The 27,147-nt window shown below is 40.4% G+C and overlaps 1 protein-coding gene across 3 annotated transcripts in view; it reads right to left on the bottom strand.

The window, feature by feature from the left end:
- The window catches only part of ELAVL4 (ELAV like RNA binding protein 4), a 148,550-nt gene that overhangs the window by 92,387 nt on the left and 29,016 nt on the right, over positions 1-27,147 (bottom strand). For 2 of the 3 annotated variants that reach the window (XM_082430431.1, XM_082430430.1), the window contains exon 1: positions 83-14,955. The exons of the other annotated variant lie outside the window; for it this stretch is intronic. In XM_082430431.1, the coding sequence (XP_082286557.1) occupies positions 83-199 (117 nt within the window). In that variant the 5' untranslated portion in view covers positions 200-14,955. Of the gene's footprint in view, positions 1-82; positions 14,956-27,147 lie in introns of those variants that run through there. 3 annotated transcript variants of the gene reach the window in all.

A 27,147-nucleotide genomic window follows, 5' to 3' on the forward strand; every position in this document is an offset into this window, starting at 1 on the left:
TTGTCTCACTCAAGCAGCTAAGGCAACCTAAAAATGATATCCCAGAGCTGTGGGGCTGCCAGTGCCGCTGTATCCTTCTTACCATAAATGAGCAGTTTCTTGACTCATTAATAACAATTTCCCTTAAAAGAAGTAATCTCATATCAGTCAGCCCCTCGCCACCATGCACACATCCCAAAGGTTGCAGATATCTCAGCATCAGTCGCCGGCAGCCAGCTTTCCCACACAGAGTCCAGATGGACTGTACCAGAAGCCAATTCAGCGTTAATAACTACCTACTCCGCGCAGTGGAGAAGCCTTACGTGGCACAATGGGCTAGGAAACAGCAGCCGGCTGAAACTGCAAATAAAAAAAGACAACCAAATTCTCCAAAAGCACCGAAAGGAAGGAACACAAATGGAAGCGTGAATTCTATTTCCTTGACTTCAATGAGAAGAAAAAAAAAAAAGAAAGAAAGAAAGAAAGAAAGAAAGAAAGAAAGAAAGAAAGAAAGAAAGAAAGAGAAAGAAAGAAAGAGAATCCTTCATAAACACAGGAAAAAAATGAAGGGGGAGGGAAACAGATGCTGCCCAGAAAAAAGTGACAAAATATTACCTCATTATTTAACAAAGCAGCATTAAGCGTCCTGCTGATTTCAAACATCTTGCCACAGATTTTGTTTTAAGAGAAACAGATAGAATCCTTTGCAAAGCACTCCGTCTGCAAAGGGTTCTTCAATTTTCTTGCGTGCCACGGAACAGTCAATATATTATTTCCCTAGAGTTCGCACATTAAAACCTCTAGTCAGTGAGCTGAATTTTCCCCTTATCTCACACACAGTAGACGCCTGTTATATGTACTGCTCTCTTTGCAAGAGCAGCCTGCCCCAAACATGGCTGGTGTTTCAACTACTCTTTAAAGTAACAGTTCACTGTATAACCACCAGGTGGGTAGAGTGCACAGATTCAAATGAACCATCTTAAAAGACTTTTTTTTTTCCCTTGGAACAGCTTTTGGGTGTAGGATGTGACATGAGAAACGCCAGCATCCTAACAGGCATCTGTCTTGTATCTCTCTCTGTATCTTGTCAAAATAAATAAATAAAATTCCCTCTCCTGACTTATAGTGAGGAAACAAAACAAAACACCATCACCAATTCTAATAAGAACTGTGAAGAATGAAACACAAACAAGCTTTGTTTCATTCAGCAAAGGATGAAAAAGGAAAATCCAATCAACGCAGAGCAAGGGGGAAAACCAAAAACTTCATGGAGATATTTTCTTTTAGCAAAAGGAGAGAAACATTGACAAGTGTGATAAACACTCAATTCAAAAGTAGGCATATGAACGAAGCACACACAAGATGGAGGCAAGAGTTTAAGGGTGTAACTTTTCTTCGTAGTAATATTTGATATGATCTTTCATGATACGAAATAACCAAAAGCTTAAAAGTAAAGACACTGAAAAAAACAAACAAAAAAGCCTTGAGCACCTCTTTTTAAAACACAATTATAAACAACCACAACAGCAAACTAATGATATATATTTCCCCAGTGCTGTTCTTTTCCCCTAAGATCTACCTCAAAGTGGAACATTTCTGTTGTGTACAATTTTGTCTGTATAGTTAACTTGGCGTCTCCTTTGTACAATTCTATTCCAATTAATCTGCTCCTCTGCCAGGAATAAATAGAATGTCTCAAGTTGAAAGCCCCAAGTGATGAAGGGATGATGTTAAAAGGATAAAGAACCACCCGGACAAAAATAAACCCCATCACTTATATCATTATATGACCTGTTTTTAAGGAGGCTTTTACTACTCACAGAGTACGCATGCACCATTCTATGTTCCCTCATATCTAAAAGAGAAACCAACATACACAGATACCTGGGATTTTGTTTTCTTGGCTGGACAAAATTAAAGCCCTGAAACTTCCACATCCTCTTGCAAACACGGATGTCGATACTAGTATTTTTCCAGCCCATCCGGCAACATTTAGCCATACACAACAGTGACTGTCTCCTTCATCTTTAAGTCAAGTCTGCATCACTTAATACCATTTAACCTCCTCAAATATATTAAGTTTCAAGTGACAATTTTTAACTGGGGAGTGAGAAGGAGGAGTTGCTCTCATGAAATTCTGGTTGTATGAAATAAGCTAATTTGTACACTCACCATATGTCTTAAACACTAATTTTAAAATGTCACTTTCTTCAAACATTAAAATGTAATCAGCCTAGTAAATAAAATATTCTCGAGTTTTCTTCCCTTGGTGATAATTTAAAGAGTGTTTATCTCAAGGTAACCTCTCTATTTTGGTTACCAAGGAAGGCTTTTGATTTGTAAAGGGAAAAAAGGAGATATTGGGGACTGGGGGAGTGAGAAGAGAAACCACAACTGTACGTAGCTGCACAAAGGAAAATAAGATGAAGCGGGTTTTTAAGGACCCATAGTCTTGTTACCCTAAGGCAAATCCAGCCAATCAATACCACCCATTGACGGTCTACCATCTGCCATGCTACCCAGCGATGTGGCTAAACAGACCTGTTCCATATGACCGTAGCCGGCTCATTTTCAGTCGATTAGAGCAGTTCCAGAGCATTCACATGCAATAGCACAAAACTCCAAGTCAGACTGAGCCTCTCTCTTCACACCAGTCCCTCCGAGCACAGCTGCAGACCTTTTCCTCCTGTTCCGGGTGTCTGGATTACCTCTTCTTACCCCTCAATTGAATTATCAAAATGGGGTGGGAAGGTAGAGTGAGCAGACACTCACATATCCACACACACACACAGATAATTGCTGGCCCTTCTTCACTGTCATGCAGAAATCGGGAATTCCATGTGCTCTGCCCTAATGTGATTATTGCACACCATTTAAATAGCGTCATCAGTGACTATGACCTGACATTTTCGTGTGGTTCAATTTCTTTTTATCCTCTCTCTCTTCCCTTGAAAAATAAACCTGAGCTGCTGGCATTTCTTCTTTTAGGGAAAATACAGTCAGTATGCCCAGACAATGGTATACTATATTTAAGAGCTTCTGATAAAATTTAAAGCCTAATTTTCCTTTGATGAATTGTGGTGTTGGTTTTGTCTTTTTTTTTTTTTTTCCTGCAGAAACATTAAATCAAATTTTGTAAGAAAATGCAAACATACCACAGAGGAAAGAACGATGTGCCAGACTGACATGGCGTCTGTCAGTAGGATCAGGAATTCACTGTTGATGTGCTACTAGAGGTATATGACCTGACTGTGTCACGCCTTTCTCTTTCCTAAGTAGTTTTGTCTACTATGGATTGTGGGAAAGGGCTAGAAGAGCGCTACTGTGTGGAGAAATATGACAAATGGGTGTATAGTCAACTTATATGACCAAGAGTTCACCTAGGCAGGTAAACTAACTTAAGGGTAGATCCACACTTGATCTGACTGTTTTCTTTCCATACTCCTAAGCCTGTGCTAGAACAGCAGCTGAAAGCAGAGGCTTCTTTCCAGAATCAATGCATGATTTTTCAAATGTGCCTTTGCTCGCACGCTTAAAGCACTAGGGTGTCTTTCTGGGAAAGAAAATTTAAAGGACAGGAAAACTGCCTTACTTACAAAATTCTAAAAAACGGTAAGTACACATTTATCAAAGAAATCTAATTTAAGGGAGTCCCTGTCTGGACTTTTCACTGATATATTCTCATCATAGCTTAAGAAAACTCAGCAGGGTCAATGTGCAAACACACAGAGATTTCTGAAGATCTCTATATTAAGGGATTTGAGGCCTTTTCATTTCAGTTCAGATGAGCTTTACTAAAAATAAAATAAATAAAATAAAAAACAAAGAAACAAACAAAAAAACTCCTTAGTATAGATATAAATCTTCACAAATCAAAGGCCACTGAATAAATGAAATATGGAGTAGCTACTCATACCACTAAAGGATGCAGTGTTTAACGAGATTAATACAGTATTGAAAATAATTCAATGTAGGGCCTTTTAAAACTCTGAACTCATTTATAATTCTGTAACTACAAATAAACAGATGTACTGTAAAAGGCAAGGAAGGTTATTTGTGGAAGAAGGAGGAAGAGGAGGAGTAGAAGGAAGAAGGAAAGGTAAAGGTAAAGGGGAGGAGAGGAGAGGGAGTAGAAGAAGAAATAAAAATAGTAGGACTTACAGTGTGAATAAAAACTGCTCTTTTACTAGGAGTCTACTGTACATCAAACACTGTACTGGCACTTGACATGCACAATCTCACTCAAGTGACAATTGTTATAACTAAGAATTCTTCTAGAAAGGTGTTTGACTCATCTAAAAGTAAGATCTCCCCTCCTCATACCACAGAAGAATATGCTTAGTAAATACGTGTTGAATAAATGAGAAAGATGGGCACAGACTAGAAGAGAAAGCAGAGGGAAGATGGAAGGTGTGTTTGACTTTTCTCAAAACAAACGAAGTGAGAGAGAAACAAAGAATTAAAGCTACAAATCACAAAATCTTAGACGGCAGGATTAAGTCCCCAGCCCTATCCCCTACTTCCTCTTCCCAAACTGGCAAAACTCCTTACATAGAGTATCTGCTCAGCAAACACTGATTCATTTAACTTCTTTGTCCTCCGCCCTTTATAATACAGAGCATGGCTCCAGGCAGCACTCCAGTCATGGGGAATGAATGAAGATCAATAGTTGCCCTCATCACCTCAAATACTATCCCAAGGCCTATTTGTTTTGATTCAACTAGGGGTTGCTGAACACCTTCTCAGGGGGAAATGATATGCTAGGCTCCTTAATCTTCAGTTTCCCCATCTGTAAAATGGGCACAATAATACTTCTCTTAAGGTTTGTTGCCAGAATTAAGCAGATATAGGTTTGGTGGAGGCAGCACTCTAAATGGTAGCTATTATTATTAACGTGGAAAATAAGGAAAAACTGTATGAATTAGTACCTGGCTACAAGATAAGTCAATCTTGTTGAAGAAAAAACAATTCAAAGCCTCTCTAAACGATTAGAGCATAAAAAGACAATAATAACTAAGAAAGGCTAAAAGGTCTGTTCCTGTTCTAATGAAAAATGTCTGCTGCAGATAAACATTTACTTAGCCCTGTGTGCAAAGTTCAGTGCTAAAATCTTAACATGAAGAATAAAAAGAAATAAAAGTCACAGTGCTCACCAAGGAGCTTACAATCTGGCTAGGAAAGGAGCTTCATTTTTATGCATAAATCCTAATAGTATAAGGAAGAACGTAAAGAGAATAGTATCAAAATGAAATACTGACAGGCAGTCAATGCTGAGGATACCACCTGAGTGATGGGGAAGGCTTCATGAGAGAAGCTGGAACTGAAGCTAGGCTTAAAGAATGATAGGATTTGTTCTGGACAGTGGAGGGTATTTCATACAGGAACAAAGGTCGGGGAGGAGGGCAGGAAGGGGATACTGGCAGCCAGCTCCTTCTAGCTAGACCCCCTCTGAGGTCTCCTCTGAACCTATCCCAACCTATTCCATTTTTAAAAGTTGTAAATAGAGGAATATTATGATATGATGACTGTGGGAAACAGGACCTCTTATACAGTAAGTACTTTTATGAAAAGAACAAGAATTAGCATTTATTGAGCATCCACTATGTGTCAAACATTGCATTATGTGCTTTGCCTATAAATCTCATTTAATCTCACAACTCTGAGATTCCCAATAAGAAAACTAAAGATTAGAGAATTTAAGTGATTTGCTCAAGATCACACAGCTAGTAAGAGGCAAATTTAAGTTTCAAACTTATATATGTTTAACCTCAGTCCACACTCTTTTTTCTATAAATTCTACCTTATATAGAAAAGTGTAGATCTAAACAACTTAAATCTTATTCTCTGTTAGTCTGTAATCAGAAACTAACATTCAGAGTAATGCTGTTGCCATCTGCTGACATTTAAAACAATAACAATAATTTTAAAAAAAGAAAAAAGAAAAAAACATCCACCTAACTTACACCCGTAATTTTAGTATTTTGCCACCAGGTGATGATAGAATCCTGGTCCTGTGAAAATTACAAGGGTCGCGCTTTTGTCTGCTATTATTTTGTGTGTGTGCTATTCCCTCCTCCATCTCTGAAAGTAAAGGTAAGAGTGCCTGATCTTCAGATGGAATCATCTACTAAAACCCCAAGACATTAAACTTTCCAAATATTTTCCAAATTTTATTTATCAAAAATTCAACTGTGAGCATAATTCTGAACTTCAACAATTTTCAAACAATTCTATTACAGATTGTTCTCAATGAATTATAGTTCTTTGTTACTCTCACACTGTACTGTGAGCTTGCAGGGTAGAAATTGTATGTTATTTGCCTTATATCCCCAGCATGTAGAATATCACTACCTTGAACATAATGGGCACACAATAAAAGAACATAAATAATTGATTCCAAATATTTTAGAACTTTTGAACCAAATGCTTAGGGCACAATGATTTGGTACTTCATTCATTAATACATAATTTTCTTTTTCAAGTCACCCTTACTGTTTGCTGGGTTATTGTAAAAAGCCCTTTTCCGAGGTTGGTCATCAGCAGAAGCATTTCTCTCAGTGGTCAGGCACTTCCTTCTGCCTTAGTCAGGCACAGTCTACATTCATTATAAGCCTTGCCCTGCTCAGTAGCCTAGTTTACCGTTTCAACCCTCTTATGCCTAGGAAGGTCGCTTCCTTTCTCTACAAAAGGTGAAGGAAAAAAATGTGAAAAACAAGAGAGGCATGCTATGTAACTGTGAGAAAAAGGCAACTCTCCACTTGACCCTTTTTAGTCCTTTCCCTCGCTGACTCTGAAGCTGGGGGAATGATTTAACTACTTTTAGGCAGAAGAGTAAAGTTACACATTAGTGCTGAGTAGCTCATTTCCCTTAGCAACGCCTTAGCAACAGCAGCTTCAAGTTCAAAATACCACCTTGAAAAGGATCACATCTTTAAGGAGGATGAGTATTTTTTTTAATGTAAGATTTTTGAACAGAAGTTGTAACATTATAACCCCCAAAGCCTTGTAGGCTACAAATACCTATTTCATGCTAACCTTCCTCTATGATATTATGTGGTAACCATAAAGATGCTGGGCTCCTGTGAAATTTCAGTGCCTGGAAAAGCCCTGGTCCTACTCTGAAATTATTCACAAATACATAACTTTTATTTTATCAAGGCACCATTAATCCTAGGTAATTACAGAAATTATACTTAAGTTCTTTTAAAAGGGTTATTGTTATTGACCTCACTATTCAGTTTGCTCCCTTACTGAGAAGAGTGAATAACTAAAATCATAGTTTTAAAACCCACATCAGGATTTTACAAACTATGTTACATGTAACTTATGGTTCTGTGGACAGTTTCAAGAAAAATATAAAAAAGAATGCCAATTTTACCCCAAACTGGTACTTACTGATTTTGTTATTCAATACTTACCTTGCCTACTTTATTATCCATAAAATGGATCATGGGATAATCAAATAATCATCACATCTGATTTTTTTTTACACTGCCAATAAAATGAGAATGCTTGCAGAAGGCTTTGCTAGCCTTCAAAAACCCTAAGAATGTAAACTGTGTGGGTCATATATGTTATGTATATTATTAAAACTTCCACCTTATTCAAGAATTTTGAAACTCTTGTCGTCTTAAAGATTTCACAACTCAGATAATATACAAGCTACTGCTTGAAATTTGTTCCTTATTGTCTATCAGCATATGGGTACCTTGGGGTACAGGGAAACAAACTCCACAAGGGCGTGGAACAGTAATTTCAATGGAATTCTTCACTGTTAAAATTTATTATCAAGTAAGACTACACAAACTATGTGTGCCAATTACAAGACACAGATGGGTAAAGGACAGATTTTTCCCCTATATCTTTTACTTGGTATCAGTATATAGCCAAACTGTGCCATCCACCTAACATGAAATTTTACACGTGTCCATGTATAAGGGTATTACTGAAGAACATTCCTAGAACAATGCCTCTTATACACAGGAGGTGTTCAATGTGTGTTCTTGAAAGTAAGATCCATTTTAAATCACAAGGAAACAGAGAGGAGCCAGGAGATCTCAAAGTCAGTTCCATCTCTACCGCTAATAATTCTATGACTTTGGGCAAATCACTTCTCTTTGGGCCAGAATCTTCTTGAGTAAAGAAGAAATGAAACTGGATGCCAGCTCTAATATGTCAGGGTCTATATATAAATAGTTTTCAATTAGCAAACAAAATTTTTGGTAAGGCTAACTCAGATTTTCAACTGACATTCCAGTATAAGAATACTGGCTAAAGGGAAATCAAGCTTTTGAAGGAGATTTTAAAATCTGCCACAAATGAAGAGCCAGATTAGTATAATGTTCCTCCAATGTCCACCCTGGTCACTAGAGTTATTTTAATAAAATACAGAACTGGAAATGGTAGGTTAAAATCATAAAACCAACGGTTTTGACTAGGACCTTGATTAAGTCCAAAGATGCTCTCAAGTGTTATCATACTTAAAATGCGGACAACAGTAATGCCTAGGGTTGTGAAGATTAAATGAGATAATGCATGTAAGGCATGTGTTACAGGGTATATGGCATACGGTTAAGTACTCAAAAATGTTAACTATGTTTTATATTAGGTTGAACACATGAAATTGTTTTTACAGGTCAAAAGCAGTCAAATACTGTCAATTTCATATGATTCAATCTATGTTCTGTTACTTTTTACCTGAAAAACCTTCATGATCCTCACTGCTTAAATCAAATCCAACTATGCAGTATGGCGTTCAAGCCTCCTTATAATCCAACCTTCGCTTAAGCTTCCTGACTTCTCTGGGATATTCCCTTTTATATACACTGCTCTAAACATGCCACTCTATTCTCCTACATGGCCCTTCTACCCCATGCCTTTGTTCCTGTAGTTTCATTCCATTTGGAATGACTTCTCTCCCTGAAAAATATACCCATCCTTCAAGGCTTCAACCTCACTAGGAAAAATCAGCTGCTTCATTATCTGAGCTTTTATAGCAGCTTGTTCTTCCTGCCTCCACAGAATTCATGCCAGAGCATTACCACAGTTGTTTACAGGTCTGTCTCCCAGAGTGTTTTCAAGGTACTCCAGGGCAAGGATTGTCTGTCTTTGCTTCCCTCCAGGTGAGCACAGTGGCTGTCTCATAGTTGGCACTCAGTAAATATTTGTTCAAGTAAAATGAATACATTCACGTGGCAGGTTAAGATATGGCCTCTCTTAGAAATAAATGATAAATAGATGAATCCCAAAGATGACTCCAAAAAGAAAAATCTTTTGGAATCCACCCTTCCACAGAATCATTTTTTCTGATGTAAGAAATTCCTGCTAAAGGACAGTCTTTTTCCCTCTAAGAAATGTTCAAGTGACTAAAATCAGAAACTCCAAAGTGGAAGTCGCTCTTCAGAACAAACCCACGAGCTGAAGCCGTGAGCTTTCAACAGAGCCATTGTTTTATTGCTAGAGGGGGGAGTGCTCTGGCTGCAACCTCCTTTAGTGAATATAACGTGAGGGTCTGCACACTGAATTCGTGCTTCTAGAGCTGGAGAGGTCTTCAGTCACGGAGAACTCCAGCGAGGCCTGGATGACGTGGAAGGTATGGAAAAGAGGACGGTATGGCTGCTGTTGCAGCTTGGAGCGTGAATTCATCACCTGCCCACATTCCCACGCTCCATGAAACCACGACTCTGGAATAACTCTAGGAAATGCAAGTGCTTAAGAGAATTAATACTGTATTCTAAATATTATCTAACGAATGTTACTAGCTATATAGACAGTAACGTTAGTTAATATTTAATATGCGTATGTACGTATGTGTAAAGTTAAATCACTATATAATTGCATATAGATAGATATATAATTAGTTTAAAAGGAGAGAAACAGTTCTGCACTATAGGAATATCATGCTATTTATAGCCAGTTTGTAACTCCAGAGGATGTACTTTCAAACTTTTTTTCCAGCAAGTGATTTTTCGAAGTAAAATCTTAGGCAAACCTCTAACGTATAAACAAATAAAATAGTGCTGGTCTCCTGGTGGGGGGAAGAGTGGGCCCCACTAAACATTTACCCCACCCTCACATACTTCCTGGGGCACTCTGAGGAACTCAGCAACCAGTGAGGAAACCAATCTAGTCTAGTCTGAATGATACTGCAGTGGGTAAACGGTGAATTGAGAGTCAAAAGACTTGGGTGCCAGCACCAATGCTACCACCCTTAGGCCCAAGCCTCCTCGTCTATTATATTTAATTTAGAGCCTTTGGTAATTGCTATCCAAGATTCCAAATGGAATGTCTCAGCTTCTGAGGCTTCCCAACCACACAGGTTTATAGTGCTTACTCCTCTCATACTATCTACCTACGTTAAAGCTTCACAATTAATCCACTTCCCAATTATTCTTCACTTACAGAGACACAAACTTTAACAATTAATAGTGGGACAACACAGGTTTCACAAGAACCCAGTGAGGGCTTGGAAAATAAACCTGGTGTCTTTTTTTTTTTTTTTTTTAACATCTTTCTTGGAGTATAATTGCTTTACAATGGTGTGTTAGTTTCTGCTTTACAGCAAAGTGAATCAGTTATACATATACATATGTTCCCATATCTCTTCCCTCTTGCGTCTCCCGCCCTCCCACCCTCCCTATTCCACCCCTCTAGGTGGTCACAAAGCACCGAGCTGATCTCCCTGTGCTATGTGGCTGCTTCCCACTAGCTACCTATTTTACGTTTGGTAGTGTATATATGTCCATGCCACTCTCTCACTTTGTCACAGAAACCTGGTGTCTTGATCTTATCATTTAAGCTATACCTCTTTTAGTTGAGAAAAGCTGTCTGTAAGTTTCTCAAGAGTCCTGCCAACTGCTTAGTTGTGTAGATTATATCTCCTTAACTTTTCTTATACCCACTGCTACTGTCTTGGTTCAAGTCTCTGCATCTCTTTCCTGGATTATTATCATCCACATATTCTTACCCCCAATTTTGACTGAATCCCATTTACCAACCACGGTGACCTTTCTAAAATTTCAATCTAACCACATCGCTTCCTTGATTAATATCAATGTCCATCTCCTCTTCCACTGTGCCCATCCCCTTCTCTACTGAGATTTTCAGTGAGTGGTCTGCGAAGGGGTACCCAGCAGACCTCTAACAGACTCCACAAATTTATAGGACATTGTTTCATGACACAAATACAGGTAAGTTCATAGTCTTCTTTTTCATATCTGTTTCTCTTACTAGGCTTGAGCTCCTTAAGGGTGGGGTCATATCTGATTCATAATCAAATGGTTGAATAAATTAAAAAAATGTAACCTTCCTTAAGCAAAGCTTCCAAATAGCTGTTTTTCTCATTTTTAAGCTGTAGAAAGCTATAGGTAGCTCCGTTTCATTTGCAAAGTGCTTTCACATAATAACTACTGTCTATTGAGCATAAATGCTCAATAAATAATGTGTCAGGTACCAGTCTTAGCTCTTTACATGCATTAACTCACTTAATAGCACAATAATCCTATAAGGTAGGTACTATTATTGTTATCCCTGCATTGACAGATAAGAACAGCTAAGGCAGAGAGAGGTTAAGTACACATACATTAACTCATTATAATCATTCAACAAACACTTTCAGAGTATTTATTTTGATATTCACACAACCAACCATGAGAAAGACAGGATATATACAATCATCACTTTGAAATAAGGGCCAAGGAGAAACCATGTCTTGGTCACCCTTGGAGATTCCTGGAGTATCCAGAATAGAACCACATTCAGTCAATATCTGTTGAATAAGTGTTGAATTAGCGCTCCTGAAATCTGGTAGTGGGGTTTTCTACATCAACCACTTTCCTTGACTGATGCTTGAGAGAAGGGACCCCACCTTCTCTTGGTCAAACCTAGACACTTTTGAGAGTGCAAGGAAGCTCTATTAATAATTACATGTAGACAACAGGCATAAACCAGTACTGTCCAAGGTAAATCAGGTTACATGGTCACATTACTATAACCAACTTAACCTGATACCTATTTATGATGTTGACAAAGTTCCTGGTGAATATGTGCTGGTATGGGCAACCTTGCTAAGATACTTAGCACAGCAATATGTGAGGAGCATTTGGTCAAAAACTGAAAATAAGACAGGCCATGATCCAGAAAGCCCACTGATAGTCACACTATACAAGAACACTCTCTGGAACTACATTCAAGGAAACAACATTTAGGTAAATAAAAATGTATTCTTGTGTATGTGTCTTTGTACAAGCTATTCTCTCTTCCTGGATCATAACTTCCCCTGCTTCTTCTGCTTGGTGAACACATACTCACCCCACAAAATCAAGTTCAAGTATTAATTTCCATAAATTCATGCAGCATATATTTATTGACCACCTGCTACGTGCCAGACACTAGGGATTCAACACTAAACAAGGCACACAAATCCCCTGCCTTGAGAGTTTACGTCGGACTGGGAGCAGACAGTAAAGTTTCCCAATTTCCCCCAGACAGAATTAACAGTTCCCTATTTGACATCTCACAGAACTTGTTCCTCAGACTATTCCATTCCCCATGGAATTGCAATTACTGCCTTCCATGTCTACCTTCCACTCAAGACTGTGAGCTCTTTTAGGGCAAGAACCAGTCTTCATCTATGTCCCCTGTGACTGGCACAGTGTGGGGTTACCTGATTGAACTGAAGGCCACATGCCTCCCCTCTCATGATGTTACACCCTGCGAACATTCCCTAGAGTTCACTGCTTGATTTCTGAATATTTAAAAATCACTAAGCAGTTCCTTGGCACCTACAATGTACTGTTCTTGGTGCCGGGATATGGGATGCAGCAAGAATGTGACATGGTTCAGGATCTTTGAACATTTACAATCAGACTAAGGAGTCCAGGTTTACTGATGAGAATAAGAACAGAATGAGACAAGAGAGTACATAATCAAGGACTAGGTCATGTGGGTCAGATCCAAAACATTCCCCAAGTTCAGAGAATTGAGATGTCACTATGGGCCCAGGGACAAGGGTGAACACAAGCATTACAGAATATCATCCTTCATTTTTAGCCCAGCAATGCTGCCAGGTGCTCCCTGGGGTTCACCGCTCTCCAAAACCATCCCCAAATATGCCAGAATATCCTTACACGGGCCATATCTTCTCAAGATTTTATGCTTTTGCACAAGCTGGTGCCCTGGGTTGGGATGCCCCAATACCCCTAATGTGTCTGACAGTCACTAAGATTCAGCTCAAATGTCACTGCCCTTGTGACACCATCCTTGACCTTCCCAGGAAGAACTAACCATGCTTTCACTGTGTGTCCAATCCTGCTCCTTCTCCCACATACATACCCATCATACCCTGGGGTCTTCACATATAATTGTATCCATCACATTTATCTATGTGTCCACCTCCCCTACTAAGCTGTGAACTTGTTGAAGGCAAAGACCCTCATTCATCTTTGTATCTCAGGCACAATGCCTGGTACAGAGTTTGTGGATGGACAGATGGATGAATGAATCAACATACAGACGGAGTCAGTTATAAAGGGCTGGAGCACACCACCCTCTCCAAGAAAAAGCATCAGCTGATATAACCTCATGTGGTCTAGTGAAAGAGTTTGGAAGTGTAGATAATTGGGTACTAATCTTGAATTCATATCTCACAGACCTTAAGCAAGTCACTTAATCTCTCTGGACCTTAAGTAGTCTTACCTATTAAATGGGGATAAATCATGAAATCCCTACCTCACACAATAATGACTGGGAGTTCTAAATGAGATTATAGAAGTGAAAGTGCTTAGAAAAAAATGTTATTTCAATTTACCACGACTTCAGGGGAAAAAGCATCAACCATAGTAATGTTATCTAGAGATATTTTTAACGAAGGCCAATACTTTTTTTCCTTCCAAACTAACACATGGCTGTGCTTTTTCTAGGCTGTTAAGAGAACAAATAGGTGACAAACCTCTGTGTTGGCAGTCTCTGGGGTGAGTTTCTTTTTCTCTTGCTGGATAGGAAAAAGAGGATTTGTCCTTTTTATGGGTCAGGGGTTTCAGGTCTCAAGGTCTAAACATTTTTGATGGCCTTGAACTAATTTCAGCCACCATCGACAGAATGGGAGTGGAAAAATCCCCACCACATCTGCCTTGTCAGGTGGTAGAGGAAAGAACTTTCTAAATAGCCTCATTATTGGTCCCAGCTGAATTCTGCTCCTGTTCCATGATGCCAGCAAAAGCATTTTAGTAAGATGCTGCCAGCATCAAAAGCAGATCCACTTACGGCTTCCTGTAAGCGTATCTGCAATGGCAGAAGGTGGCGGGCAGCCAGGTGTGAGCGTGCGTGCTAAAAATCTCCAATACGTCAAGCTGGAAGAACAATCTATGAAATGAAATTCAACGTTCTATTTCTACTCCAAGAACTCAGTTTAAGGCACCAGAAGTTCAGTTGGGTAACTCAGCTCCAGTTCTCTGCTGCTTTACTGAATCAGAGAATCTCAGAAATGTCCTCTCATTCTTCTAGCTTGAATGCCCCCCACCACACCCCAACAGGACATTCCAAACAGAGGGTCAATGGGCTCTGTTTATATAGCTTAAACAAGAGGATCTTATTCACTTCTTTTCCAATAATTTGCCCAGTGTTCTGGCCATGGGGCAGGGACTATCATATGTCCACCAAATCCTGTCTCCTTTTCTGCCTGGCCACCCAGCTAGGCTACAGTGGGGCTGAGTAACTTGAGTTCTGGAATGTGGGTAGAAATGATTACTTCTACACCTGGTCCCTAAACAACTTCTGTATGATGTTTTATCTTCTCATTCTTTCCTGCCTACTCAGTAGATGCAGAGGGTACAAGGGAGAACTCCGAGGCCCTAAAGGAAAGCGGAGCCACTAAATGGGAGGGGCTGGATCCCTGAATGACAGCAGCACAGCCTCCTGCAAACCCATGTTGAACTCTGGTATGAGTAAGAAGTAACCTTGTTAAGTCTCTGAGATTTGAGGGTTTGTTTGCTCCGAGATTTGTTTGCTACAATAATTCACCTATTCTGACTAATACAGACTGTCCCTTCCGTTTTTCAAATGGCAGAACCACACTAAGTGTCTCAGAAGTTATTGTATCGCCACCTCCGTTAGAAGCCTGAGTGGCACATTTTGCATATAACATTTTAATATAGCTCCATGTACTACTACCTCCTGAAAAGTGAAAAGGAGTAGTGCAGGAAGGCAGGAGAAGGGGGTATGGGAAGGAAGGAGGGGTGGGGAAGGCTACATTTTTTACAAGGACCAGTGTCCTTATGCACGTGAGTTTCATTTATCCCTTATAACGGTGGTCCCCAACCTTTTTGGCACCAGGGACCGGTTTCGCGGAAGACAATTTTTCCACGAACCGGGGCTGGGGGGTTGGTTCAGGGGGTGATGGGAGCGATGGGGAGCCCCAGATGAAGCTTTGCTCGCTCGTCCGCCACTCATCTCCTGCTGTGCAGCCCGGTTCCTAACAGGCCGTGGACCGGTACCGGTCCATGGCCCGGGGTTTGGGGACCCCTGCCTTATAACATCCTAATGAGACAGACAGAACTATCACCATTTTAAACAGGAGGAAAAGGAGACTCAGGCAGGTTGATGTACAGAACCTCTGACTGAGCCTGCTTGGCCTCTGCCATTTTCCACTGATCTCAGCACCATAATCATCCAACAGCCTCCTGTGGACAGACCTTCTCACAATCTCCACCTGCCTCTCTAATGCCCAAACACCAACCTCAGAATCCCTGTTGCCATGCTTTCCATGCTGGGACCCCAAATGCCAGGTTTTTACATAACTCTTAAAACAAACAACCGAGTCCCTTGGACACTGGGATTCCCCACTTGGCTGTTCTTCCGCAGGTGGCCTTAGCCAGCAGCTGCGTCCTCCTGCACCTGGCTTCGTCCTTCCCATCCGGGGGGGTAGCAGCCACTGAAAACACACACCCACCCCTCCAGTTCCTTCTAACTACAGGAAGGGTGAGAAAGATGTTTTTAAGAAGCCAACACTTGAGACAATGCTGAAATTAAATCAAAGTTAAAAAACCATATATCAAAAGTTTGTGTTTTTTAAATCACAATTAGAAACTATGAAGGTTATCTTGGAATCTAAAAGGAAAACCTTCCAAGGTAAAAATGCCTTATCTCTTTAACTTAATTTGGCCAGTTTTTAAGAATCTGCATTAGGTACCCTCCTCTCTACTCCTATGGCCTCCCGTTTCCTTTCCTCCATTACAGCACTTTTCACGCTGTAATGATGGGTTTATAGGTCTTTCCTTCCCGCTACGTTGAGAGCTCTGCAAGGCCAGGGACCATGTCTAATTCTCCTCTTTATCCCAGTGCCCAGCAGAGTGCCAGATAATCCTTGAGGAGCTAGATGGTTTTCAGGGTGGATTTGCTATGGAGTCCTCAAGCCCGCTTTGCGTCAGCGCCATCAGCTGTTAAATAGGGCTATGGCTGCACCCTGTCTGCTTCACGGAGTAACTGCCAACCCTGCGTAGGAACCAAATACAGTCATCTGAATGGATCTGAAGTGTCACTGCGGCTCGCCAAGGTTTAAATGATTATTCTACTGTCTAGCACCTGGGGAACAGGATCTGTAGGAGGATGTGAGAGGTGCTGTTGGCTATGTGGGTGGGTGCTGTTTCTTGTTTCCTGGTTTCTAGTACCCTGCGTGATCCAAGGAGCCTGTCCATCCTCAGAGGTGGAGGACATTTGGTGATTAACATTATGAAAGTAGCATTACCACTCTGCTAAGACCTGCAGACCAGGAGCTGGCTTTCTTTTATTTCAAGAACTTTATGAGGTATAAGGTCGTACATTTTTAGATCTCATACTTTGTCCGAGGTTGCATTGTTAAATATTTGTTTCCAATTTTGACATTGGCTGGATCCATTTGTGCGAGGGCACCAGATCTGCGATGGGGAAGATTGACGCTCAGAATTTCGTTAGAGATGCTTGTGTTAGAGTTGGTCTACAGAGAGAAGCAATGACTCCTGAAAGGATTCTGTGATTCAGATATTTTATACAAATGTTAATGAATAACTCAGCACGGCAGGAAAGACAAAACTAGCACAGTAATGCTGTTCAGGTATTATGTGCTTTTGCCCTTAATTAAGTGATTTCAGGAGCCCAGAAGTGAGTTCCCAGCGTAGCAAAGACCTCTGGCTGCAGTGACATCACAATGCTAATGCATCCTTTACTCCTGGTTTAGTGGAGGATAGGCCACCTTCTACCCACCAGTCCCATTTGTGAGGATATTTCCAGTCAACAAAAAGCTATTTCTTACAAATAAAGCAAGTGCTCTGAAGCACTCACAACTCAAACCCACAAAAGGTACCCAGAGCATCAAAGGAACCATCAGAACAATTTTTCTAAAACATGGATCATGGGACTGCCCTGGAGGTCCAGTGGTTGAGACTCCGTGCTTCCATTGCAGAGGGTGTGGGTTCCATCCCTGGTCAGGGAACTAAGATCCCGTGTGGTCAAAAAAATAAATAAAACTCAATCAATCAATCACGGATCATCTTCAATGATCTTGTAATTTGCATGTCTACTGGCTCTAGGAACCAGGATTTAGTAAGACAGTAATTTAGTATATTAGTCAGCGTGGACTATCATAACAAAATACCATAGACTGTGTGACTTAAACAACAGAAATTTATTTTCTCACAGTACGGAGGTTGGAAGCCTGAGATCAGTGTGCCATGGGTTCTGGTGAGGGTGATTTTCCTGGCTTGCAAATGTGATCACCTTCACGTTGGCTGTGGACTCACATGGCAGAGAGAGAAAGAAAAATCTCTCTCTTCCTCTTCTTATAAGGCCACCAAACCTATTGGATTAGGACCCTACCCTTATGACCTCATTTAACCTCAATTGCCTCCTAAAACCCCCATCTCTAAAGAGAGTCACAGGACTTGAGGACACGGGGACAGGGAAGGGTAAGCTGGGACGAAGTGAGAGAGTAGCGTTGACATATATACACTACCAAATGTCAAATAGATAGCTAGTGGGAAGCAGCTACATAGCACAGGGAGATCAGCTCAGTGCTTTGTGACCACCTAGAGGCGTGGGATAGGGAGGATGGGAGGGAGACGCAATAGGGAGGGGATATGGGGCTATATGTACACATATAGCTGATTCACTTTGTTATACAGCAGAAAATAACACATCGTAAAGCAATTATACTCCAATAAAGATGTGAAAGAAAATAAATAAATAAATAAATAGAGTCACATTGGGTGTTAAGAGCTTCAACATATGAATTTTGGAGGGACACAATTCAGTCCATAGCAACTTTCGTGTAGAAAATTCAGCGTCTCCTTCAGGTGGTTACAAGTTACATCACATCACTAAGGTGAAATTCACAAAAATAAAAATATATTTGTCTTCAATGGGTTATTTTAGCAAAGAATTTGTAAAAATAGAATCTAGGAGATGTATTCTGTTTGTTCATAGCCAAAGTTGTAAACTATACTTCTTTGGAGATTGTGAGAAAAGAAGCAATAGAAAGTATTGGAGTGGAAGGCATGAACACCAAGCATCTTTACTCCATAACTATCTGTGTCTAGTTAGTTACATCTTGGCTAAGTCCCTAGCCCTCTCTGTGCCTCTGTTTCCTCATTATACCAAGCTGGTTTAAATAAGAAAACACATTCATTTAAAATAAACCATGTTTCAGAGTTCCATTTCTGGGTGGCTGTTTTGGAGATCCAAATCAGTATAGTGACCGGGAAAATAATCTCCTGCCCCAAAGGGGGGTCTACATAAGGAAAATAATGGATGATAAAATAAATAACCTTAAAATTGTGGGCTCATTTTCTTTAGTTTTAAGCTGACAAGGTAATTGATTGCCCCTCTACACCCACCCTCTTCCTTGGTACTAGCATTCTCCCTTTGGAAAAATAGATAAGAACAATCAGTAGCATTTGGGAATCTCTCCCTTTAGCTGAAGAACAGCCAAGGCCAAGGAGTGATTTGAGGGCCCCAGAATGAAGGACTGGCCTTGGATCAGCAGAGCCCCTGAGACAATGCACTCACGCTACAGCAGCCCCCAGCCCTCTGGGATAATACACAACCTCCCCTCTCTGAAAAGCAAGCAACAAAGGAACACTGACCGCAATCCAATTATCTGGGGGGTGCACCACTCCCAGGACAGCAGGAGGGAGGGGCTCGAGAGCTCACAGCAAGACCAGCTCTGAAAATGTATCTCTTACACAGAATGCAGGCTTGAAAACATTAATTCCATTGCAGAGAGTCACTGAACAATTTCCCAAGGATTCCCAAGATCTCTTGAGTCATGAAAGGCATCCTTATTACGTTAGTATGCTAAAGGGTTCCCCTGTATATACCATTCCAGGAGATAGCAGGGAGAGCATAAAAAAGCTGAATGATTCCCAGGAACTAAACAAAGAAATACCTTTAAAGCTTATCTAGTTATACCTCTCTTTGAAATCTATTTTTTTTCAAAGCCAAATTGGAAAAAAAGTTTACACCAGTTTTGGGGAAGGTACTACAGAACAAGGTATTTACAACTCAAACAATTTCAATGTTCCCTTATACAACTAAAAAGCACCTTCTAAACTAGAAATGCTTATCAAACCGTAAAATAAGAAAAAAATATGAGTAACCATTTATCTGGGACTTTTCTAAGCTTAAAAGCAACCAACAAGAAAAAATATTGATACAATGGACTACATGTAAATTTAAAACTTCAGTAAGACTAAAACACTAAAAATTATAAGAAAGATAAGCTAGAAAAACATTTGCCACAGATATAAAAAAGGATTACTGCTTTTACTACTTAAAGCACTCACATAAATATATTACAAAAGACATCAATATAGACTCAGAAAAAACACGTGAACAGTTACCTATAAGAGGACTTAAAACTGGCTAACAATGGGACTTCCCTGATGTTCCAGTAGGTGAGACTCCGAGCTCCCACTGCAGGGGGCCCGGGTTCAATCCCTGGTCAGGGAACTAGATCCCGCATGCATGCCGCAACTAAGAGTCTGCATGCCACAGCTAAGAAGCCTGCATGCCGCAACTGAAGATCCCACATGCCACAACGAAGGTCTCATGTGCCGCAACTAAGACCGAGTGCAGCCTAAATAAACAAACAAACAAATAAATAATTAAGTAAAAGAAAAAGAAAGAAAAACTGGCTAACAAACATTTGGAAAATATCTAACCTCATGACTAGTTTAAAAAACATGCACATGAAAACAACACTGATAAGGGGAGGTCTCAGTATCTATCTCCTCCTTCACTGCTCGCTTGAAAAAGAGGCTTGCAGGAATAAATCCAGTCAGGTTCAAGAGCTTTTTATTGGCTCACAGTCTCAGAGGGTAAATTTTTTACTATGCCATGCATTAAATATTATCAGTTTTTAAAGTCTTTGTTCATTTGTTACATGTGAATAAAAATGTAACCTCATCTGTTAAGGAGAGAATATTGAAATGACATTTGGACAGGTCTATAGCAGCAATGATAGGGCAAATCGATAGGGCAAATAGTCTTCTTTTGCTCTGAACAGGTCTTTGCTCACCATTCTGATGCAGATGTAGGGAAAAGGGGTAGGGGGCAACCTTATTTTTAGGCTCTGACTGCTTCTAGGCCCAGCAAAAGGAATCCTTTGCAAGGTCTAGCCCAGGTTACAGGGGCTGAAGACGGAGCCCAGCTGTGCACCTCTGCTTCCCGTCATCCTCTGCACTTACATGTCTCTGTGTGACCTTATAGGAAAATGGGCCCAGAAGAGCATTCAGGTGTTCTTGGAACTCTGGCCATGTGTCAACTTTATATCATCCCCTTATCAAGTGAGATTCCTTTATTCATTCAACAAAAATGTCCTGGGCACCTACAATGTACAGGCATCATTTGAGTCAGCTATCAAGATAGCTAATGCTTTCTTTTTTTTTGTCTATTTCACTTTATTTTAAAACCACTTTATTGAGGTGATCGTTTTACAGATGTATACTTAGCTAAAACTTTTGAAACTGATCACACTAGCAAGGGTACCCTCACACAGAACTTGCAGTTATATACGTTTTGGAATGTGGGGATGAAATTTTTGCAGTAATATGAAGCAAAAGCCTTAAAAATGTTCCTACATTTTGACACAGTATTTGAACTTCTATGAAACCATCAGGATAATAAATTGTTTTATATACAAACATGTTCAGTATAGAATCATGTATAGGCCCATGCTAGGCTAGACCTACAAAGATGAAGGTGACATGAGGATACAATAAAAAGGCAAATAAAATAAACTAATAGTAAGTTGTAACAGGTGCTATGAAGAAAACCCACAAGGGGCTAAGAAAGAGAACAGGACCTACTTGAGACAGACATTCAGGAAAAGCCTACACATTCAAGCTGGGACCTATAGGATGAGAAAAAACTAACCATTTGAGAGCTGATACGTGAGCAGCTGATCCAGAGGGAGTGGCCAGTGCAAAGGCCCTGAGGCAAGAACATTCTGGACTTTTTCCAGGGACAGGCCAGTGTGGCTGGAGTATGACATCCAAGGCAGAAGGAGGTATAAGATGAAGTCAGAGAGGAAGGCAGAGCCAGATCATATAGGAAAAATGCTTATGCCGTTATGTTAAGTGAAATCAGGAGGGTCGAAAATTGTGTTCACAGTATGATCTCAGCCACGAAAAAATGTGCCCAAAAAAGACTTGGAAGAAACATACTAGAATGTTAACAGTGGTTATGTGGGAGAGGCACAAAAAGAGTACTGGCTTTGGAACTAGGAAAAAAAAGAATGTTATATCCAGGCTTCACTACTTACCACTTAGGGTGACAGTTATTTAACTTTTCTAAGCCTTAGTTCGCAAGTCTACAAAGTTAGGATTATCTTACCTATCTCACAACAGTGGTTGACACACAATAAGCATGTCATACTTAAAGAGCATTTTTATTATTACTACCATTACTCTTGGATAAGAGGATTATGGGTGATTCATCTTCTTTATACTGTTTTATATTTTCCTGATTTTAAACACCTGAACATGTTTCTTTCATAATCAGAAAAATATAAACTTTATTTTTCTAATGTTCTGAAGGCTAAAGGAAAATGCACTACACTGTGGTCAATCAAATGCCTTTCCACTGGCATAAAAGGCATTCAAGGCAGCCCCAAACATTGAGAGCAATGCAACATTTATAAGGGACCTTTAGCAATAAAGGTTCAGCTATGCAAACATGCAGAGACTCACAATTAACTTGAAATATCAAACAAGTTGTTATTGACCTTTTAGGAGTGTCAACAATGCCTCAGGTTCTCTACAAAATACAAAATTAAGAAACATGGCTGCCCAGTTTGGTCCTAAAACAACCTTCAGAAACCTCTTAAAAAAATCACATTATTCTTTTTGCTTAAATACAACTGATTTTTAGATTTCCCAGAAACTGGGAAGATGTTAGTAGCAGTGCCCTGGAGAAATTCTTGATTTGATAATTTACTTCCTTGAAAATGGAGTTTTCACCTAAAATTCTATGTTTAATGAGAAATAAACTGACTGATGGACCTAGAAAAGGCTGATGAGCTTTGGTGCCCACCTGCAGGTAGCCAGAGATATGTTCATCCAGAAAAAGCGAGCAGGGAGATTTGGAGTAGGACACACCTGGATTCAAGTTACAGTTCAACCTTCATGACTCCGGATGACTTAAATGGTTACATAATCTCTTTTAAGTTTCTGGTTTCCTCACCTGTGAAATACTTTGCAGGATTAGTAACAATGTACCTAAGAAGACTTGTAGAGTGCTTGGCACCGGTAGGTGCTCAAGAAATGGTAGTTGGTATTATTCTCCAGGGGACGTTATTTCCTGGCCAGTTCCTTTCACCTCTTCTTATCAAAAATGCCCAAATCCTAGGGTAACCCTTGTTCCAAAAGGCTGACTCTTTCTGTGGTTCATGTTGGTTCAAGGCACAGAGAATAGGTTGATTCATAAATATGAGTAGGCAGGTACAAAGGCAGATAGGTAGTCAGGTAGACAGGCAAGTAGGTACAAAGAAAGGGAGGAAGAGAGGAAAGGAGATAGGAAATCTGTCCCATAGTCATAGATCAAATACTAATTCTAACTAGCAACCCCATGTATGGAAATGAATACCACCATGTCTTTCAAGCCAAAAGTCTGGGCACAAGGTCTAAAAAGCGCACTATATGGAATGATGGGTCAGAATATCTGAAATCATGAATTATACAGCAAGTTGTCTTAGTTGTGGAAAAGCATGTAAATGGCTCTGTAAAACCCATCTCCACTAAAAGATGTAGGGGACTTGTTAAAATTCATGTTCCTGGGTTCCGGCCCAGATTCACTGAATCAGAATCTGGATTAGAGGTTCAGAAATCGGTGTTTTAACATAGCTCAGCAGATGATTCTTGGGCATGGCTAGAGCCACTGGTCTAGGGGAAACAGAACTTAGTGTCCTTGCTTAACAGTACTTCCTTCAGCTTGTGAAGATATGCTAGTGAAAACTGGTGTGCATCTACACTTCATCCACCAGAGACTTCTCTTAACCTCTCTTTCTCCATGTGCTGTTCATTAACCTTCGTGCTGGGTATTCTAACATTCTTGAGGAAACATCTGATCCACCAGAGACAAACTGAATTCAGTCTGAGGCATGTCTTGCTATACTCTAATTTTTAAAAAATCTGTAATTATCTACATATGGCAGCTTGAGTAAACAGAACAACGAACAATCCAGAACACTGCTCTCTCAACCTGGGGAAGGAGGTTTATGTTTTTGTCTATCATCTCTGGGCTCTTTCAGCACCTCCACAAGAGGGCAGTCAGGGGAAAGTTTTACTTGTGTCAGAAAGCCTCTCCTTAGAAGCTCTTCTAATCTTTGGATCAAAAGATGGTTCTTGATTCTTCTTAAAACCAAGAACAAAATCAAATATCAGACACATTAAGTCACACCTTTAGAGAGATACATAATTGAGTACTGACTCTACAGAATATAAGTTTTAACTAAAAGGGCTTTGCATATAACTTCTCTCATTCTCTCTGCACCCTGACCCTCTCACCTCTCTGTCAGGTCCATGAATTAATTTCCCTCCCATCTGGTGGCTCACGGTCTGGAAGGAAAGGAAATACAGAGTGGCAAGTGTTGTGGCATTGTGGGGAAGCCAGGGAAGGCTGCCCGGTGGAGGTGACATTTGAACTGAGACCTGAAGGATGCATAGGCAGTGAGAAGGCTTTCTGAGGAAAGGAAATGGCATGCAAAGACACAGCAGCATAAAAGATCCTGATATATGCAGAGAACTAAAACAGCTTTGCTAAGACTTTAGATTTTGTGGTGGAGATGTTAGGGAGATACAGAAGGTATTTTGGCAGGGAAGTGACACAATGAGATTTGTGAGTTAGAAATATATATACATACATGCATGTTTGAGAGAAATCATACAATGATGAAATTCATAGAATAACTGCCTGAGTACATCTCTGTGTGTGTGTGTGTGTGTGTGTGTGTGTGTGTGTGTGTTTGTGTGTGTGAAATCAACAATATATTATACCTTTGAACTCCTGTACACAGTTCTTTCTATAAGCAGCTGGTCCCTAGAATTGACTCAGAGCTGCTCAATATTCTTGATCTCTGGAACATTCATCTTTCACATTGATGGCTTTTGCCAAGGTGTTCTCACGTCTGAGCCCTATAAGCTGACAGAACTGACTCCAGGGTCAGTACAAAGTTGGGAATGCTAGGGCCAGCACTCAATGACGTTTAATTAACCTCGCGGATAGGAATAGTTAATGTTAGTAATATTTAAAAACTGCACTAGGACTTAGAATTTCTCTGAGCCTATATGGGATATAAAGTGTGAAGATAGATAGATAGTCAAGAAAGCGCTTCCAGCTGCTCTAACCATCCTGGATTAAGGTCAGAGTTCAGAATAGTCATTTCAGTGGAAAGGAAATCAAATCAAACCAACCCTAGAGGTTTTAAAATATGATGGCATAAGCACTTTTAAGACAAGATTAATAACAAAAGAGAGAGGGGCAAGGGTGTCTTTGGGGAAGTGAGAGGAATAAAAACAAGGGTATATAATGACTTACTTCTTACTGAGAACCTACTCTGAGAAAATAGACTCAACTCAGTTGAAGAAATATTTACTGATATATATATATATATATATATATATATATAAAATTACTATTAATATTCACAACTAAAACTTTACATTTGTTTAGCACTTTTGAGTATGCTTTTGTATGTATCAGCTTTCCAATAACCCTGGAAGTTGCTACTGCCATAGAGGCTGTGATAAGCCACCCAGATCTTCCTTCAGGACTGAAGGGCTCAGTCTCCTAGAGAGCCCTCAGCTGACTAAAGAGAGTTGTCTCCCCCAAGGTCATGCCCCCCTCTTGGGGCACCCCACATCCAGTGACTGGTCAACATAGGGTATGAAGACCTAACACCCTTACCCCGACTCAGGACAATTTTGAAGGGCTACCTCAGCTTCGGAGGTCCTCTTGGGGCTGACTGAGGCCTTCAGTGAGACTGTACTGCAGCCCCACCTCTCCCTCTGCCTGATCCTGCTTCTTCCCCTCTCCTCCCCTCCCATCCTCTCCCTGGTGATGATCGCGAGAGCGCTCCCTAATAAACCTCTTGCATGCTAGTCTACATCTCAGAGTATGCTTCCTGGGGAATCTAACCTGTCACAGTTATTATCCCCATTATGAAGATGGCAAACCGAACATCTCAGACAGTAAATTGATGGCCTGAGTTCACCACCTGATGAGATGTGTAAGACCAGACTCAGACCCAGCAGATGTTACTCAATGGAGGCCAGTGTGCAAGTGTGGCAGGGGATGAAAAGATGAATAAGGGCCCAACCCTTCTGAACTCGTGAAGGAGTGAGCAACACAAATACAAACACAGTCATAACCTGCATGGACATCAACAGAGGCTCCTGTGACAGGCATGAGAATGGAGCAGAGAGAGTGATGTCAGCAGGATGTGTGATTTGGAAAGGGAGGTCCCTCAAGACATTCCAGGGAGATTGCAAGGAACAAGGGCATCGGGCATCTTTCTTATTTTACTTGCCCTACCTCTACCCCTGAGAAAAGCAGATCAGCAAGAGAGCACACCCATAAGGGAGTCAATGCTGACAGATGGACTGTAGGATGGACCTACTGCCCCAGTTCCACTCACCCAGCATCCTCTACACCGTACAGCAGGGTCAAAAGAGCACTACTGGCTTTGGAGTCGGGCCTCTGTTCCCTTTGTTCAGTCCCAGTTCCCTCTGGTACTTACTACCTGGCAAGTGAGCTTTGATTTTGACATCTGTCAAATAGACTACCCCGCTAACAGGACTGTTAAGGGAACTACTTGTAAAACACTCATTATGCAGCTTGGCACATGGCAGACCAGGGGTCAAAAATTGATGTTGGCCGAGCAGTGTTTTGTAAATTCCAAGATTTCAATATCTTTAAGTTAAGAGGACACTCTCTAGTTCTCCACATACCCTACTACTCCTTCCGACTTATTCTTGGCTGCTTCACACACTGATGTTACCTGACTGGCCCCTGAAGCCATGTGAGTTTGTGTAATCACTGTCACCACCACCACTACTACAACATACATACCCTCTATACATATATACATACTTAGTATATATTTTATATACTAAATGCCAGCTCTATTCTAAGCACTTTACAATTATTATGCCATTTCACAGAGGAGAAAATTGAGGCATAGAGAAGTTAATAACTGGCCCCTTGCAGCCAGTGAAAGAGTTGGGATTCAAGCCACAGCAGACTGGCTCCATAGCCTGTGCTCCTCTTCACCATGTCATAGTGCAGGCAGTCTGTGTGCAGTAACAATTATAGACATGGACCCCTCCAAGGGGTAAAAGGGGAGATAAGGTCATTGTGAGAATTAAATGAGATAAAATAAGTTAAACAGAACAGTAACTGGTACTTGTGAAGCACTAGATAAATATAAGCTATTATCATCAAGGAATACCTTTTCCCTCTGAATAAACAGGGACACTCCCTTATATTCATATAGTGTTTTTTAACCTCACACAGCATTTCCACCACAAGCATGGGAGATGTGATGGTTAATTTATATGTCAACTTCACGGGGCTACAAGGTGCCCAGATATTTGGTCAAACATTATTCTGGGTATGGTTGAGGGTGTTTTAGATGAGATGAAC

This window comes from Balaenoptera physalus (genome assembly GCF_965194825.1).
Source record: "Balaenoptera physalus genome assembly, chromosome: 1".
In the NCBI taxonomy this organism is placed as follows: Eukaryota; Metazoa; Chordata; class Mammalia; order Artiodactyla; family Balaenopteridae; genus Balaenoptera; species Balaenoptera physalus.